General features: G+C 37.1%; 2 protein-coding genes across 2 annotated transcripts in view; one reads left to right on the plus strand and one right to left on the minus strand.

Moving 5' to 3' along the window:
- The window catches only part of CCDC152 (coiled-coil domain containing 152), a 24,469-nt gene extending 15,877 nt beyond the window's left edge, over window positions 1-8,592 (plus strand). The window contains exons 6-11 of the mRNA XM_009324433.1: window positions 3,043-3,111; window positions 4,142-4,206; window positions 5,688-5,790; window positions 6,503-6,630; window positions 7,562-7,648; window positions 8,163-8,592. Of these exons, the coding sequence (XP_009322708.1) occupies window positions 3,043-3,111; window positions 4,142-4,206; window positions 5,688-5,790; window positions 6,503-6,630; window positions 7,562-7,648; window positions 8,163-8,285 (575 nt within the window). The 3' untranslated portion in view covers window positions 8,286-8,592. The remainder of the gene's footprint in view (window positions 1-3,042; window positions 3,112-4,141; window positions 4,207-5,687; window positions 5,791-6,502; window positions 6,631-7,561; window positions 7,649-8,162) is intronic.
- Window positions 8,376-16,904, minus strand: SEPP1 (selenoprotein P, plasma, 1). The gene is given in 5 exon segments (XM_009324422.1): window positions 8,376-10,175; window positions 11,073-11,190; window positions 13,204-13,416; window positions 15,192-15,395; window positions 16,843-16,904. Coding segments are annotated over 4 exon segments (1,167 nt in total). The 5' UTR covers window positions 15,383-15,395; window positions 16,843-16,904; the 3' UTR covers window positions 8,376-9,530.
- Window positions 16,905-17,596: the final 692 nt, after the last annotated feature.

Below are 17,596 nucleotides of genomic sequence, written 5' to 3' on the forward strand. Positions count from 1 at the left end.
AGTCAGGAAGAAACAAATCTCAATAATATTGAAGTTATGGTAGTTGTACAAATTAGTACGGCTATAGATGAGGGGCAGAATTGTTGGAAGCCAAGGATAATGGTCAATGAGTAAAAGAGATTGCAGAGCAATTAGTAGCAGTAACGAAAAAAGTGAAAGGCAGGAACTTGGAACAAAGTGGGACATCCAGGAGGTGGTACTGAAAGCTACTTGATGATTTCTCCTAGCCTTATGTCCCAAGCTGCTTCCCAGGACCCAGCTCAGACACATTTCCTGAAAATATCATTTGAAGAGTTGGTCCAAAGGCAACTGAAATTGCTGGGTTTGGACAGCTGCATCAATTTCTTGATGACAGTGTCAACATATAATCTTAATGTGTATACATTCTCAAGTGCATTCTCAAGTTCATCCTATTGTGAATTTAGCACAAGAGCAAATGAATTTACAGGATAGGCAAACAACTCAGCCTTAGAATGTAAGGCTTAGCAATAGACCACAAAGCAATTCACAGAACAGTTAAGGAAAAAACATGAGAGACCATATAGTGGTGAATGGTTCACATATGATTCCAAATAAACATGCTGCTTACAGCAAAGGAGCAGAGAGAAAGAGCACTATGGAAGGAAAGGCTGTTGTTCCACCTACCCTGAAGGGTTTGTGGCTGCTGGTAGTGGTGGGGTGAAGGAAGTGGAATTTTATCCTGGCTGAAGAACTCTTTCTTAGTATGAGAAACAGAAATGAGAATAGCATTTTGTGCCCCAAGAAATCTCCAGCAAGTGAGAACCTGAGGGCTCCTTGATACCTGGATTGCCAGAAGTGTCTCTCTAGAACTGTGTAAGGTAAAAGAAGAGTAGAAGTGCTGAAGGAAACGCGAAGGAAGAAGGAAACATTCTAAAGCTCAAGGGAGAGAGGAGAGTGAAACACTCTAACCAAAGATAAGGTGGGAAAAGATGGGCAAGTGTATACATGTTCTGAAAGGTCATAAATGAGCTTTGTTTTGTCGTGATGTGTTCTTTGCTAGACAAAGGTGCAATTCAGGACCACGGTTTTTATTTAGTGTAAACCATTGCAGATCCACTTAAAACAGACACAAGTCTGACATTCTTGTTTTCTGCTCCTAAACGTTTTCTGTGGTGACTAAATGGACTCTTGTGGTGCAGGCTACAAATTCTGAACTAAAATCTACCATAGTTCTTAAAAAGAAAGCAATCACATTATTGTCTATGGAACACTTAAGGTGTTTCTATTTAGCATCTTCAGGATTGCATATTTGTTGACAGTGTTTCAAAGGTGTTAAAGAAGAAAGTGATTGGTGTAATTCCCCTATAAAAAAAGCCAATAGCTTCAATTATAAATGCAGATGGAAGAAACTGCAATAAATTATAGATATTAAACATGGAAAAAGATCACTTAGGCTGTTCAGTCTTTCTGCATGTAGGGAGCATTCTTTACAGGGAAGGAACCGCACAAAATCCATAACAGATGCCATGCCAGTGATGCACAAAGCAGCAACCATTTAGCAAAATTGTGCTTTTCTTCCTTAATGTAGGGAAGCAAAACTTGTGGGTTCCCAGTAACTTTTCCCAGTCACAGTTGTAAATGCATAAGGGATTTGCCAAGATACATCCTTTAAAGATACGAAAGATAAGCAGATATTCTTGTGACTGGACAAAAGGGTGGCTTGCACTTAAATAGCTGTGATTCATTGTAAGACTAGCTGCTGTCCTATTGTTTACTCAAATGCATAGATGACTTCCCAATTTGTGCATGAATTACAAGCATTTGGGTTTATTTCCATACATTTTCAAATGGGAGAAAATTTGTAGTAGATCTAGTTGGTACAAATGAGCATGCTAACCTAGTGCTTTGGATTTTGAATAGGATTTTTCCACAAATGCTTTTGATTCAGTACGTGAACTGAGAGCAGGCAATGTTTCTGTGCTATTTGTGCTCCCTCTACTGTTTTTTTGGAAGCATGGAACAGGAGAATACAGCTGGCTAACGTACTCGGCTGCATGAAAAGCGGACATGATGGAAGAATAGACTAAAGGTCAAAAAGATTGAGCGGAAAACTGAATCTCTAAGCTGGGATCTTAATTCATCTTCCTGACTGCATTATTTGTAATGTAGTCTTTAATTATCTCACCTACAATTTTCAACAGAACTTTGGTTTTCTGAGATGAGTCACTGTTACTTAGTGTACTTGATCTGTTGAGGAAGTTAAAAGCCACTTAAGAAATGCAGTGGTACTCTGGAAATAGAGAGAAAGGTTTAAGAGCAGGCAACCTCAGTCTTAGTGTCCCCTGTCTTCCCAGTCTTTGAATGTTTTGTAACTTTACTGATAAGGTTACAAGGAACATAAAGGATAAAAATAGTATTTAATGAAACCCAAATGTTATATTACAGGCAGTCCATACGGCATTCAAATATTAAAAATACAATTTTAAAAAAATAAAATTATGAAACATAAATATGTAAACTGATAACAAGTTGCATGTGTGTACATACACACACATATAGTTATTTTGTTTTAAATGAGATAATGGGGATATAGTAGCATATTCTGAATCTCTCCGAGTTTATGTTGAGCCACAAGATGAATGTTAATATGCACTAAAAACGGGGTGAGAAACTGCAGTGAGTGGATACTGTTGATCTTGTTAAAAAGAATCTTGGCAAAAGTGCTGTCAGGAAAGTAAGCCTCATTTTCATTAATTACATCAAATTGCTGGAATGTTGATATGGAAAACTTCCATTATTGCCCAGAAAACAATAACATCCTTATTTTCTGGCTAGAAAAAAAAATGTAATAGTTTTATGTAGTTGTTCATATTGCTTGATGAAATTGTTTTAATCTGTTGTCAAACTAAAAGCTAAAATTAAGCAGTAACCATGTAATAACGATCTGAGTTACTTGTATAGTCAGTAAGAAGACTAATATTTAATCAAGATTATTATATTTGAGAAAAGTTTATAAACAAAATATAAAATTAAAATGGTGACAAAATTACCCAAAAATACTGGATTTTTCACTTCTTTTAGAATGTACTGCTCTACAGAATGTGATAAAGGGTCTTACACAAACCATTGAAAACCAGTGTAACGTGAAAGGTAAAAGCAAAAATGTTCTTTTATATATTGTACTGTACTGTGATTTAGAGTGAGCAGGTATTTAAATTTTTTGTTTATATAGACTGTTTTTTTCAAAGCAAGAAACTCACTGGCAGCCAAATGGAAAGGAAAAAAAATGTATCAAAAATACCCTGTGCAGATTTTGGTGGTCTATATGCTTAATAAATGTCTATTGCTATTAACCTACTTAGAATCCACATGTAAAAAGTTCTGTCTCAGTGAGGTTTTTTTAATCAATAGCTGGGCTTTAAATTTATTTCAACATAGCACAGGCGATTTTACAAAGTGAGAAAGTATCATTCAACTGTTGGACAGTAGTCTGTTAAAGTATTTATGATAGTTTTTATCACTTTGTTAAACCAAAGGGTCTTAATCCTCTGTAATGTTACTAAAATTTAGCTGTTATCCATAAATACTTGACAATTACTCATTGCTATTTTAATATAAAATATATAAATGTTTGTTATATCTTTATACCACAGTTTAGCTGTACACCATGTAGTTAATTTTACACCCATTGTGTCTTCAAGGCATATTAGTATAAATATTAATAAACCTCTAAAAATTTGAAGTATGTGGCTGCTTTTAATACTCAAAGTGACTTTTAATAATCAAAAAAAGCATTATCTGTTTTTGAGATACTACTTACTAGCATTTGGGAAACAGGTACTTTTGGGAAACCATTGTAGCCATGATAATAATTTTTTATTTTCTGAGCCAAAGAACTCTGCATCTAGATTTTCCTGAATGCGTCAGTTATGAGAAGGCTAAAGACAGTTCAAAGTAGTACTACCAGGCAAATATTATGATTAAACTATGAATTATCTTGTTAAAAACATGGAGACTGAGATTATGTAGTTCTGTAAATGATGATTATCATGTCTACAAAAAAGTTTCTTAAAGTTCAGACAAGTCAAAAAATGAAAGTAATTTCTTTATTCTGCTTTCATGCTGGTAATACTGTCAAAATGTACTTTTTAGTGTATCATATAGTTTTTTATTTACGTAGATGAAAATGATAGACTGAAGGGTACCATTCACATCTTGGAAGAGAAATTAAAGGCTTGTGAACAGGTACATCACACATGATCATTCTTTAGGTAGAGGAATAATATTTTATCTCTATTGTAGTAGTTCATATAGCTTTATGTTCTTGGGTTTGCTACTGATACCATTATTGTTGCACTTTTCCTAACGTTTGTCATGTGTAAAAAGAGAAGGGTTGTTCTCATGACATCAATATGAGAATGTGTTACAGGGACTAAGAGGTCAAAACAACTAAATGCTGAGAACTCTGGCTCAATCTAAGATACACTTTGGTTTTTTAGCTGTATTTAGCTTTAAATTCAACTTTACATTCTAAAATCTAATCCCATGCATTAAAATACATTTTTGTATGGAAATAAGGTTTTGATATTCACAATGCCTGCTGTACTGCCAGAGAATCAAGAACTGTCTGAATTTTGTCCATAGTTTCTTTGGGAGTAAATGCTACAAAGATAATAGGTCTCTGTGTCTCATAATAAATTCCATTTACCATCCTTCTACTTTTTATCTGTGCCATTCATTTCTGGGAAGGAGGTAACACCAGCAGGGCTAGTCACAAGATGTGTTAGTTCTCTGTGCTAAGATTGCACATCTGTTACCTGTATAGGACTAGGAGTCTCACTGCTGGTTTTCTTTGCCTGTGTTCGTACTAACTATGAGTTAAAATTAAATTTTTATACCAATAGAGCTGTTATCATGATAGTTTGAGAATAAAATAAGTAATGCCTTCTGAAAGACATGAAGAAACTGTGCTGCTATACATTATATACATGTATGGGCATGGTGGAACTTCCTAGTGTTGTTCTGAAGGCGCTTACTTGACTATGTCCATATATACTATTACCACCAACCAGTAATTGCCTTTGTGAGGGCCTCCGAGCATGGCTCTGGTGAGGGGCCGCCTACCTTGTCAGAAGGCTCTGACAAGAGCTTTGGAGTAAGCACATCTACATTGGCAGCCAGAGCCAATTCCTTGATAATTCTGGAGTACTTACTGGAGCAAACGTGTAACAGGCATGCTCAGTCTGTTAGTTGAGTATCAGTGCCACCAGCACCACTACTGCTAATAACACTGACGTTTCTACTGCTGCCAGTATGAAGTTGTGGAAAAATTTGTATCAGCGATGTTAACAAAATTCATACTTTAAACCATTTTTGTTATACAATCTCACAGTCAAAAATCCACAAAAGTAAAACTGCAGCACTGTGTTGGATCCTGGACTGGGGAAAGGAATATTACCTCTCCATTTACCTGTTCTCCTAAAAAGTACAATTTGTAATTTTATATTAACTGATAGCTGTAATACAATGAAAACTGCTACATTTTTCATCTGTGGACTTCAGCTAGATTATGTAAGAAGTAATTGGGCATTTTGAATTTACTAGTTCGAGGATAAAACAAGTGCTGAATTATAGAGTACTGTACATTTTGGCATGGATGTTGTGCTTTGCAGAAGGCTAAGAGCACAGACACCTCGAGATTTTTATGAAGCTTTTTACGTTTGCAGGAATATAAAGATCAGATTGAGAAACTTATGATAGAAATTAAAAACAAAGAGGAAGACCACAAATCAGAAATAACACAGTTGAATTGCAATATAAGAAAAAAATGTAAGTGCTCCGAAGACTGAATGCTATAGTATTGGGTAAATCATGTTGTAACCTGTAGGAGCTATACTTCATGTAGGATAAGTAGAAGTTCCACTTCTTAGTGGAAGCATATGAAAGCTAGAAGTGGGCAGTGTTTAACTGAATTTTCTCTTGCTCAAGAGAGTAGACAGTGGCAATGAGGCAGTAGTACAGCAACAGAGGATGAGCAGAAATTCCCAAACAGGCACAACAGACACTGGGAACTTGGACCTAAAAATCTGAAAGAATGAAATTTGGGTTAAATGTTGACTGGAAAATTGCTTTGAACTATAAGCTAGACTGCTGTTAGAGTGTTCCAGCTATGCTCAGGAAAGTAGGACATTATTTTCACAAATAAATAATACTGCAGTGAGAAAAAACTGATTTCAATATTAATTTTTTTCATTACTGGCATAGCCTTGAAGAGTAGGGTTTTTTGGTCATTCACTTAGCTGAAAAAAGCCAGACAAACTCTTTGCAAAATATGATGCTTCTTTAAAGAGACTCCATCTTACTGAGATGGGACAGGATGGTTTTCACATAGTTTTAAAGTACGTTTTTTGCTTGAATGAAATTGTTTTGCCATGAAATACTGACCTGCTGTTCAAAAAAGTTTTAATATCTGGGAAATGATGTTATTTTTCCATCTAAACATCTTCTATAACCATCGTATTTGGTGTTACTGTGTTACTAGTTGAAATAAAAGAAGTGGAGTGTAGAGAACAGAGAGAGAAAAAAGAACTGGAAATACTAGAGCTAACTAGACAGCTGAAAATTCAAAATGAAGAGAAGCAGAATGAAATAATTAAACTGCAGATAGAGGTATGCATTACAAAGCTGAGTTAAAGATCAGTTGGGCATTGGGTAAACTTAGAAGAGACTGTGTAGGCAAAAATGTTAATTAGTACTTAACAAAGCAATATGATTGGAAACTTAAAATTAACGATTGTCTTTACAAAGATCAGTGGCATGTGCTCCCTTCCGTAATGCTACCTGAGTCGCTTCTGCTCAGGAATTGAGTTCTACCCACTGTATAGGGAGGCTGAAGTTTGCTGTGTTCTTGTTTTAAATTAAATTATTTTGAAAATTTTCCTAGTTTTTGAGCTATAAAAAAAAAAAATTAAACAATGTTTTCTGCGTATTTTTATTCTTTTTATTTTCTGAATGCTGGGAAGATATATTTTTTATAAACTTCCAAGAGGTAAAGTCTTCTAATCCTGCAGAGATTGAGTCACAGAATTCAACATGTATGTCATGGCTCAGGTTTTAAGCCACTCTCATTACAGAAAAAATTAAGGAAATACTTCAAACATTTCATATATTAAAAAAGAAATAAAGTGTGAAAGGGTTCAACCTGAGTTATCCTTGGAACATCAGGGAAAGGTGATGGTTTCAGAGGCTTTTAGCTTCCTCTGCATTTTCTCTTGCAGACATGAGGCTGTGGAGCCTTCAAAATTTATTTCAGTAGTCTTGTTAGTCTAAATGTATTTGGATTATAATATTTGTACTACTTACTTTTTGCAATATTTTGAAACTTTTTTTTAAGAAACATAGCTTGTAATTGCATCCTTTTTTAAATAAACTTAAGTAGCTTCATTGTCCTAGGATTAAATAGTACATAAGCTTGCTATTGCTATATTTGTATCAGGTACAAAATCCATTTTAAAAAAAAGTGAAAATTATACTTGTGTAATTGAACATACCTTTTCTCCTGTTGGGTTCTTAACGTTTTGTCTTTTCCTGATTCTTTCAGTTCAATGCTAAATTAGCAAGAGTTCAGAATAAAACAACAAAATCATTTTCAGATGCTTCTGTCTTGCCACAAAGTATCTATCGAAGGGTATGTGCTTTAATAGCCTGTAGTCTGCAGATACTAAAGACTGTTACAGCGCAGTTCCCTGTGTTTGTTCTCCAACAAAACTTTGGGGGTGGGGGAGTGGGGAAGGTGGAGTTTCATGCATTAGGGGTCCATCTTACTCTCCCACACATCCCTCCCACCTCTAGGCAACTGATTTCACGTTTCTCTGCACTGATGTTGATATGGCTGGGGTTCAACAACAGAAGCCCACATGTGAAGTGGTTTTAGTACAGAATGGTTAACCGGGGAACTTAAGATAGAACTGACATAAATGACTGTGATATAAATTATATATGTGCATTATTGGTTTTGTAGGCTTGGGGCTTTGGGATGTCACAAAAATAGGAGTCTGGTGAAGTCATCTTTGTAATTTTGTGATACAACACACTGAGAAAAATATTCTTATTAGAATATTTCTCATTAGTAAGAGCATATTGTATTGTTACATAATTCTATGTGATGTTTAACAATGAAGCCTCTGCTTGCGTTTTTACAGAAGCTGCAGCATCTCCAGGAGGAGAAAAACAAGGAAATTGAAATTCTCCGAAACACCATAAGAGACTTAGAGCAACGTCTTAATAAAGGCCAAGACATGCACTTCAAACGGAGGCGATTTTGAGTAAATGACATGAAGTATTTCAGTAGTACATACCACGAGAAATAGAAACAGTATATTTCAAACTGTGCACCTGAAAGTAAAAGCAAGATATGAAGAAATATGGAGTATTTTTTATTGAAAACGCTCTTGTCAAATATTCCAAAGGCATGTGTTCTATGTATATTCACGCTACTTTCTTGCTAATCAGCATTCACGATAAAAAGATTCAGGTTTTGTAGGAGTAATAATTTCCCTATTAAACCATCATTAATTATGGTGCACACTTTCAAAGCAGTTTTCCTTTCTTGAATATTCTCTTCTTCACCCAGGAATTCTTTGAACAACTATTTTTACTTCAACTCAGTTAATCAAAGGTTAGGAATGCTAAGCTACAGACAGAGAAGTTATACAAGTTTCAGTGGTGTGTATATATACATCTTACTAGTCAATACAGATTTATCAATTTCAGCACTGTTACAAACAAAGATAAACATTAAACCAAGATTAAATTTGTTCTGCCCCTCCCTCTTTTTGACACTGATACTGATTCTGCATGAAGAGTTGTTAACACTGCTTCTCACTTTAGGCACAATCTTACTGACTTAGTGGGATTTTACAAGCTGTAGTAGTATGTATTAATGGACCCTGATACCGTATCTAAGCCACAAAAGTTAAGCACATAAATCTGTTAGTTTAAAATAATGCAATTACTGCTCGTAGCTTACATTTGAGATAAAAAGTTACTTTGGCACGTTGCTTAGGAATAAGCTTTTCTTGTGCATAATTTGTATCCCTAGTTTAGGAAAAAAAAAAAACCCTAACTTTTGAATATATTCCATGTTCTTAATAAAAAATGATTAAAATATCTGTTTTGGTTATCTTCTATTCTTGATTGCAAAACATCAGACAGGAGCCCCTAGGTCATAGTTTATGCTCTTGTCCTCACAAATGCAAGCAGAATGTTAGAAGAGAAACAAGAAAGACAAATTAATCAAGAATGCAGACACCTTCCCACTGCAACTGAAAAACAAACTATGGGTCAATTAAATTCCTTTAGATTATGAAGCTTTTCATTGATGGAATCTGACGGATATTGTGTAAGTCTAAGAGCACTGCTCCAAAAGTTGACTTCTTTGCAGTATTTAACTCTACACACCTGTCTTAGTATAATTTTTAACTGGGGGCAATAAAAACAATCTGTTAATATTTCCACTCTCGCAACTATATGAATTTAGGTAGTAGGACTCCCTTGCTTTTTTAAGGTGCTTAGTTTGTTTTTCAGGCTCAATTTCTTGCCTTTTCCTGTCACTGTCAGGTGTCTCTAGTTTCACTTGCTGCTGGTGACTGTCAGGCAGCAGTGAGCAGACGTCACTGTCAAGATTCAGTGATGTCCTCTGCTGACAGCTGGCCATGTCAACTGCAAGAATTTGGAAGTGCTCCATGACACTGTCAAGTGACAGAATTTCCTAGCTCTTCGAACAAAAGGTGTCGACAATGACAGCATCAGCTACTAGAAGTTGGGTCTGATGCTGTCTGCCAATTTCAGGTTAATTGGTTTTTACAGCTGGTTTTCCCCTTTTTTCATAGCTTTTTATCTTGTGTAATTTCCACACTTTCTCCTGGAGGAACAGTGTCTACCTGTTCATGGCTATCATCTGTCTGATCACGTCTGTTATGGCCAAAAACTCTATGACGCCGACCGCTGTGAGGATGATGTCTTTGAGTTTCAGAAGGAGCCTGACGGTTCTCATTTTTTGCATGATGACTGCCCTCGCGATGGTGGTGGTGTTGTCTGTGTCTGTGCAGGTTGTGGTGATGTGAAAGCTGACCGGTTGGTTTGGGTTCTACCTCTGCTAGCTTTTCATCTGCTTTTTTAGTCATGTTCTCACATATACCGTCAATCTCAGGTTCCTGCAAACCAGAAGCTCGCATTAAATAGAAGGCATTATATTTAATTAAACTACTTGTAAAATATTAATTATCTTAACATTTTTGCAGAACCTGAAACGCAATTTTAAATTATTTGCACTACTTTGCTGAAGAAAGATATGAATGTATCAAAAAGAACCTTGTTTTACAACACTACTGATAACTAGACAGGGTTCTTAATGTAAACTTTCAGGAATTGTAATTCAAGTAATTGCTAATAAGAAGGAATCTTTTTCTAGGATCCCACATCTGACCTGCCCGAGGCCTACATTTAGCTGGAAAGCTGATGGGATCAAAAATTATTCTTCTCATTGAACTTTCATGACTATGTATGTACATTTCTTGATAAACCTTAAAGTAGTTCTGATCTTTAGTTATATGTAAAACAAAGCTACCCTTCTTTTACAAGGGTAACAATAATTTGTCACCTTGTATTATCACTTTTTTAAAGTAACTATTGTATACTGTGTTTAAATGTAAACTAAAAGGAATAGTAAGTCAAACCAGCTTGGATTTGGTTCCCAGGTTTTAAAAAAAATTACGATTTGTTTAAGTACCTACCCATCCCAAAAAACTAGCGTAGCTAAATGCTCACTAGCTGTACATAACTCCAAAACCAGAATTAGCCTCCAAGATTGCACTTAGATTTCTGCAAATGGTTTGCATTTCTATCAAGGGCAGGAATTCAGATAATCAGTCTATTATAAATTAGATCTAATTCACTTTGAAAAATGTTTAAAAGCTCTCTGTCGAGACACATGAAATGTGTAAATTCTAAATCATGTCTTTTTGGATTAACCACACTGAAATATTTTTTTTTAAGTACCAGTCAAATCCAGTTTCCTTTCCTAGTATATATAGAACAAAACAAGAAAATACCATGTAAGAGCAGTTTCCACACTTGTTTTCACAGTATGCAATCTTAATAGATTCTTCTACATATTGGAAAGACAGGAAGGAATAGGGCAGACCCAGATGATACACCAGACGGCCGCATCTAAGGAGAGAAAGAACTTTGTGGTTACATATACATAAACATATACCTAAAGTTAAATGTCTCTTCTTATCATACCTTATTTTATTCACGTCAATCCATCCACGCTGTACCGTCCCATGGAGAGTGTTTCTGTCCAAGGAGTTGACAGGCAAAAACAGTATCTGCCTTACAAACGTTTGCCCGCTCAACTGCATCGGTCAGTAGTGTGAAGCAAGATCTCTGGCTGACGTAGTAACTCTACTGGCAGAAGCCTCTAGTTCAGAGTCATTTAGACTAGCAAAGGTACACTCATTACAGACCCATCTTGCTAATGAGGAGGGCTGTTTGCATAGTGGTACAAATCGCCACACAGTTGTTGCATCCTTACAAAGAATGTTTTTATGCAACATAAGATGTATTTTGATTGGCACGTGCGTTGCGGTGCATCCGCATTACTGATTTAGTGTGCCTGAGGGGATTTTTATGGTGCCGATTTGCCCCCTGTCTGTACTTGAGTGTTCTGGTATGCACTTGACGACACAGCTGGTACATTCAAAGGAGCTGGAGTAAAGGCAGAACTTGTACACAAGGGCACCTTGTTAAGTACCCCACCTGCAATGTCAACACACGGTCCTCCAGCCTTAGCTCCCTGCACGTCTGCAGCGCACGTCTAGGACCAGCAACAGGCAAAGACTTCATTGCCAATAAAGGCACAATAAGGACATACGTTCCTAGGACCATAATGGACCAAACTACTGCCAAACCAATTCGTAGTGCAGGTGTATCCTATGTATCCAAACCACAGAAAGAACTGTTCAACCTTTCGAATGCCATGGGCCGGGCGTCAGCTTTGGGGCCCTCCAAGGACGACACACAGCCTTGCTCTGTTTGTCTGTCATATGACAGCAACCTTCCATACTCGGGCGTATTTGCTGCTGAAACAGGCGATCACTTTATAAAGATCATTCCAGTGCTAGTTTCATCCCACAAGCCTGATTTAGCTAATTCATTCAATTTCATCATATTACCAAAAAAAAGTTAAGTAACTTTCTAATTCTTTATTAAATTTAATTATGCTTCAGCGCAGGTGTATCCTATGTGTCGACACCACAGAACTGTTCAACCTTTCGAATGCCGTGGGCCGGGCATCAGCTTTGGGGCCCTCCAAGGACGACACACAGCCTTGCTCTGTTTGTCTGTCATATGACAGCAACCTTCCATACTCGGGCGTATTTGCTGCTGTAACAGGCGATCACTTTCTAAAGATCATTCCAGTGCTAGTTTCATCCCACAAGCCTGATTTAGCTAATTCATTCAATTTCATCATATTACCAAAAAAAAGTTAAGTAACTTTCTAATTCTTTATTAAATTTAATTATGCTTCAGCATGAACTGAGAATGTTTGTTACAGCAACATAATAGTAATTAGGATGGACAAGTTATAAGTGCAGGACTTGTCAAATTTCCATTGCATCAAAACTGAAAATTCAGGATTTCAACTAAAGAGTTAGTACTGGTTCTGCCAAAAGATACATGTCCCAGAATCCTATGATCAAAAAGCTATTTTATTCCAAAGTTTTAAGTTTCACCTAAAGATTATTTTTTCCATATGGCTACATGACATTTTCAACAACTCCAGTCAAAATGTTTTCATGAGAACTCAGACAGCTTTTCTCATTTGATTCTACTTTCACATGCATGGATGTAATGAAGTTGTCTGAAAATAAAAACAGTGTAAGACCAGAATCATGTTATCAAATTCTACACCCGGTTATATTAATCTAAATCCACAGTAGTTATAAAGAAAAATTTATTTATCCCGAACTTACTTAAGCAAAAGCAGACTTTTTTTTTGTAGCTTCCTTTTTCCAGTACATGCAAGTGCTTTACTTAGTGCAACTTAGAAGTTGATTATGGTGTCTTTGTTGTGAGGTAATCCGGCTATTTGCAAACCAATGAAATAATACTGAGATTTACAAAGCATTACTCTAAATACATCCAAATATTTTCCTGTGTGTCCCTCTAAACACAGACCTGTCATAGATGAGAAAGTCATCTTTGTTTCCATTTAAGGTAGTCCAGACATCAGCTTGCTGTTCGTCTTGCTGGTAGACAGTAATATAGTCTGAAACACTTTCTTTCAGGAGGTGAAATTTCCTCTGGGAGTAAGTTCCCTGATGGTTGACAACCACATACGAGATATTGACCAGTCCTTCATTCTCTAACTTCACTCGCAGGTCCTCCAGTCTAGTGGAGAATGTAAAGAAGCAAGACCATCAATCATGAGAGAATCATAAGATTTGCCACGTTCAACAAAAGTTAATATGCTCCATCTCGCTTTTATTACAGTGAATGTTATTCTCTCCCAGTTTTAATGGCAGCAGTCTAGCACTATTAAAACATTCTTGCTATTTGCCATGACTATCAACTACACTGTCACCAAACCAGACTCTACAATAGCTAATATGCCGTGGGTCCTGTCCTTGTCAGTAGAATGCGGTACTAAGCAGACATCTGTTTTCAGATTGAATTCAGTGTTATTTTTATTTCAGTTCTTTCACGCTCGCCATGGTCTAACACAGTTAGTTTACCTGATGTCTTTATTTAAATGCTGAGGTTTTGGTCACAGGATTGGTTGAAGAATTCATACCGTAAATACAGCAGGAAGATGAATAATCAAGAAAGCAAACCTGCAGTAAAAAGCCAATAGCTCTCCCGCTCATCTTGACATGGCTCTTTTCTATAATAGCCAGAAAAGGAATATTACAGCAACTGCCTCAAAAGGACGGCTATAGAATGTGTGCGTGACCTGGCTGGCAGTTATTAGTCTTTCCCTTTGGCATCCCATCACAAAAGTCTGCCTTTGCTCTATAGTCAGAAAGCTCCTTTCTTGCTGTGCAATGTAGGGGGGGTTTCCTTTTCATTTCTATCTTTCCTATTGAATTGCTCTAGAAAACTCTTATATTTTTTTCAGTTTCAGGAAGTAGTCTAGAGCTTGAAAGATTCTTTAAAACCTTCCTAAAATGTACAGAATCAAACCCAACTACCTTGAAAGCCAACTACAAAGCCCACTTTTGACTTCAATGGAGCCGGAGTTTTGCCACCACTTTTTCAAATCTAGCTCTTAAAAAACTTGCAAAGACTATTATAATATGAAGTTATGCAGCCTAGAGGGGGAAACTAAGATGTTATTACAGTCATTAAAATCAAGCACTGAAACGGGTTCTATGAATTTTTAAACCAAAATGATTTGACAATCACTAAATGAATCCAAGGTAAGAGCTGTATGCGACTCCTGTTTGGGTCAGCTCAAAATTATTTTCTTGCTGCTATTTGTGTCATGATACCTAATCATTTGCACAGAAGTAGGTTCTAGAAACCAGAGCACCAATGTCCCAGGTCTTGTATGAAAATATAACACTGATGATTCCCTTGAATGCTTCATCTGTTTTTCGAAAGGCCAGTCCCTACCTTATCTTCTGGATTTTTCCTTTTTGTCTCAAGGACCTCTGAACAGGGTCTGGGAAAGCACATTAAAAGCACATGTTTTGATCTGCCTTTTCCCCTACAGATCTTACATAACGAGTGATCACGGATCTCTGTTTTAGGTGTTCCAGGCATGTCAGGGAATTATGATGTTTCTTGGCTTCAGCATCTTTGCTACATTAATCATCTGTTGCTAACAGAAGCATAGCCCTTGAGGAACTTTTTCTGTTAGGTTTTCATGTGTTTTGGGTTTCATTAATGTCAAGTTGATCATACTTTTACATTGTAAATACAATCTGGGGAAGATGATCTGTCAGTCAGGACTAAGCCAAGAGATGAAGAATCTGAGCCACTGGCACAGAACGCTCCTGCTGAGAGTTAACCTGGTCACTGGGTCACAAATGCCAGCTGGGATGGCGGCATATGAGGAAGCTAGAGTTCATTGGGTGCGTTGGTAGTTGGCATTATCCTCAGATGGCATTAAAAAATTGACCAGTCACATTTTAACAAAAAGTGGAAAAGAGATTTATGCTTACCTGGAAGCCTGCAGCAGGCACAAGTATCAGCTAGCTTGGAGGAGAGCCACCACCGTCACTGAGCCCCTAGAGTTCAGCATTGGGTTCTCCTCCCCAATACGCCATTCTGGGGGCTCCTTGCAGTTCTGGATCTCTGTCCCTCCTCCTGAGAGGAGACAGAGAGCCAGAACTAGCCCCAGCCCTGCCCACATGGCTGGGCTTTATCTGAAAAGAGAGAAAATAAACAAAATAAGATCAATGCCTAAACAAAGTTCAGACTCTGAAATTCCCATAACAAAACACAGCAGGATATTAGCTCCATTCAGTTTAAAAAAAAAAAAAACAAACAACTGTAAGAATAAATTTGAGCTACTTTGTTTACTGCTTCATCATATTTCTTTCATTTTGCAGTGGAGTTCCCCTATAATAAATAGGCAGGGTTTTTTTTGTTGTATGTAAACAGCTGAAAAGTAAGTGTTCAGAATAACTGGATTTTCTTTTAATGCTACTAATCAAACTACATTGTTCCTTCCTCTTTGTAATTTCTTCTTAACAGTTTTTAACACATCGGTGATTTTAAAGTGGCGTCATTTCTTGTGTTTTGAAATCAGTTGTGCTGAGCCAGTTTACACCAGTAAGATTACACTCCAGATTCCAGAGTAATTCCACTGACTTAAAAGTACTTGCACCAACAGTGTATTTTGGTACACACCAAGTATTATGGAACCTGGCAGAAATTAAAAAAAAGACTTACAGATTTTTACAAGTCAGTCTGTGGTATTCGGATACCATTGAGAAAAATCTCTTAAGAACACAGGCAAGAGAAACAATTTTGCAAAAACAGGAAATGAAAACTGAGTTTCAGGATTCCTCAGATCTTACAAAATCTCCTATCCACACTTAGTACACGTAATGTTTATGAAAACCAAAGCACATGAGAAAGTCTGTAATTATCTTTTCCGTTTATGCCATTAACATAATAATTTTGGCTTAATATGTTCAGAAAACACCCATTATCGAGAAATATATAAAATTATAAAACTGCTCCCCAACGTGTCCTAGATTGTGCAATTGTATAATTTCATCACTCACAACAAAGTCTGACAGTAAACAGAGAATGTTTTGGCAACACTAAGTTCTGATAAATAACACGTGTTTCATCGATCTTGTCATATTGTAAAAAAATTAGAGCATTTTAGTAACTGATCTTTTAAAACAAGAGCCAGCTGCTGCAAAGCCAACATCATTTGTGAAATCCTGCTGTCCCTAATGTTTCTTTCCTGCAGTTCTACCAAAAGCATTTTAGGTACAGTACTTTGGAGATTAAACTGTGATCCAACAGATATCAACAGGGCCGTTTTTTTACTCTTTCCACACGTCTGGAAAGCTGCCCGCCTTTATAGGGATCCATTATAAACACATGAAACTCCTATGACATCTTGAGATCCTTCTATGCCTTTGTAGCCTTCTGCAGCACCGGCATACAGCACCCAGCAACAGCTGTCTCGCCCTGTGAACTGTGTTCCGAATTATACTTCTCTTCGCATTTCAACTTTCTAGTTGGTTTCCAACGGAAATTTCCACAGTCAGCCTTCTCAGCCAAAGAAACAAGCAGACGCTCTGCCAAATCTTAAGTCATGAAGCTCTTTCATAGCAAAACCAGCACACTTACCCTTTCCTCCCCCCCTCCTTAGCAGCTCTGCTTAACTCCGCTGCAGAAGAAAACAGTGTGGGGAAAAGGGCTGTGGTATTTATACGGCTCTTGTTTATCTCACTTTGCAGATATGGTTCAAAGTTCAGGGAGCTCATTCTGAACGACCTTGCAAGCAAAGCAAACCGCTTTAGCAAAAGTAGCCAAATATTTCCCCGTTAACTCATTCCACGTGGAAACCATTTATCGTGCAGAATGGCAAGGTATGTTTAATATAATGACTTTGAATATCACGTTATGCAGTTTGTCAGTCACCCCAGTCAGCTGGAGGTAGTGGTACAGTCAGAGGAGGGGGGTGGGCCAAAGAGTCATTATTCTCTGAACACAGTGGTAACCACAGTGAGAGGGGGAAGGTACTTCTCTATTTATAAAAATGCTGAGCTAGCAGGTTTTTCTCTCATACGCTTTATCTGATATTTCCCTTAGAGAATGGTGTACGCTGTCTGAGGGCGTGTGCAGTACAGGGCTCCTTTTGCCCAGCTGCTCTTGATTACGTCACTTGGCTTTAAAACTTATTTCTGTAGAACCTGCCAGTTTATCAACTTCTGTTGAAGGTTAGAGCCCAGATTTCCCAGTTGTTTAAAACAATGTAGCTACATGAAAGCCATGAAGGTCTACCAACCGGCAATAGCCACTTCACACTCTGTATGTCTCTGTTAGGTTTTCTTGACACCATCATCACTGAGGTATCTGCAGACATTTAGGTTAAACTGTT

The sequence above is a fragment of the Pygoscelis adeliae genome, unplaced genomic scaffold, assembly GCF_000699105.1.
Source record: "Pygoscelis adeliae isolate BGI_AS28 unplaced genomic scaffold, ASM69910v1 Scaffold320, whole genome shotgun sequence".
Classification (NCBI taxonomy): Eukaryota; Metazoa; Chordata; class Aves; order Sphenisciformes; family Spheniscidae; genus Pygoscelis; species Pygoscelis adeliae.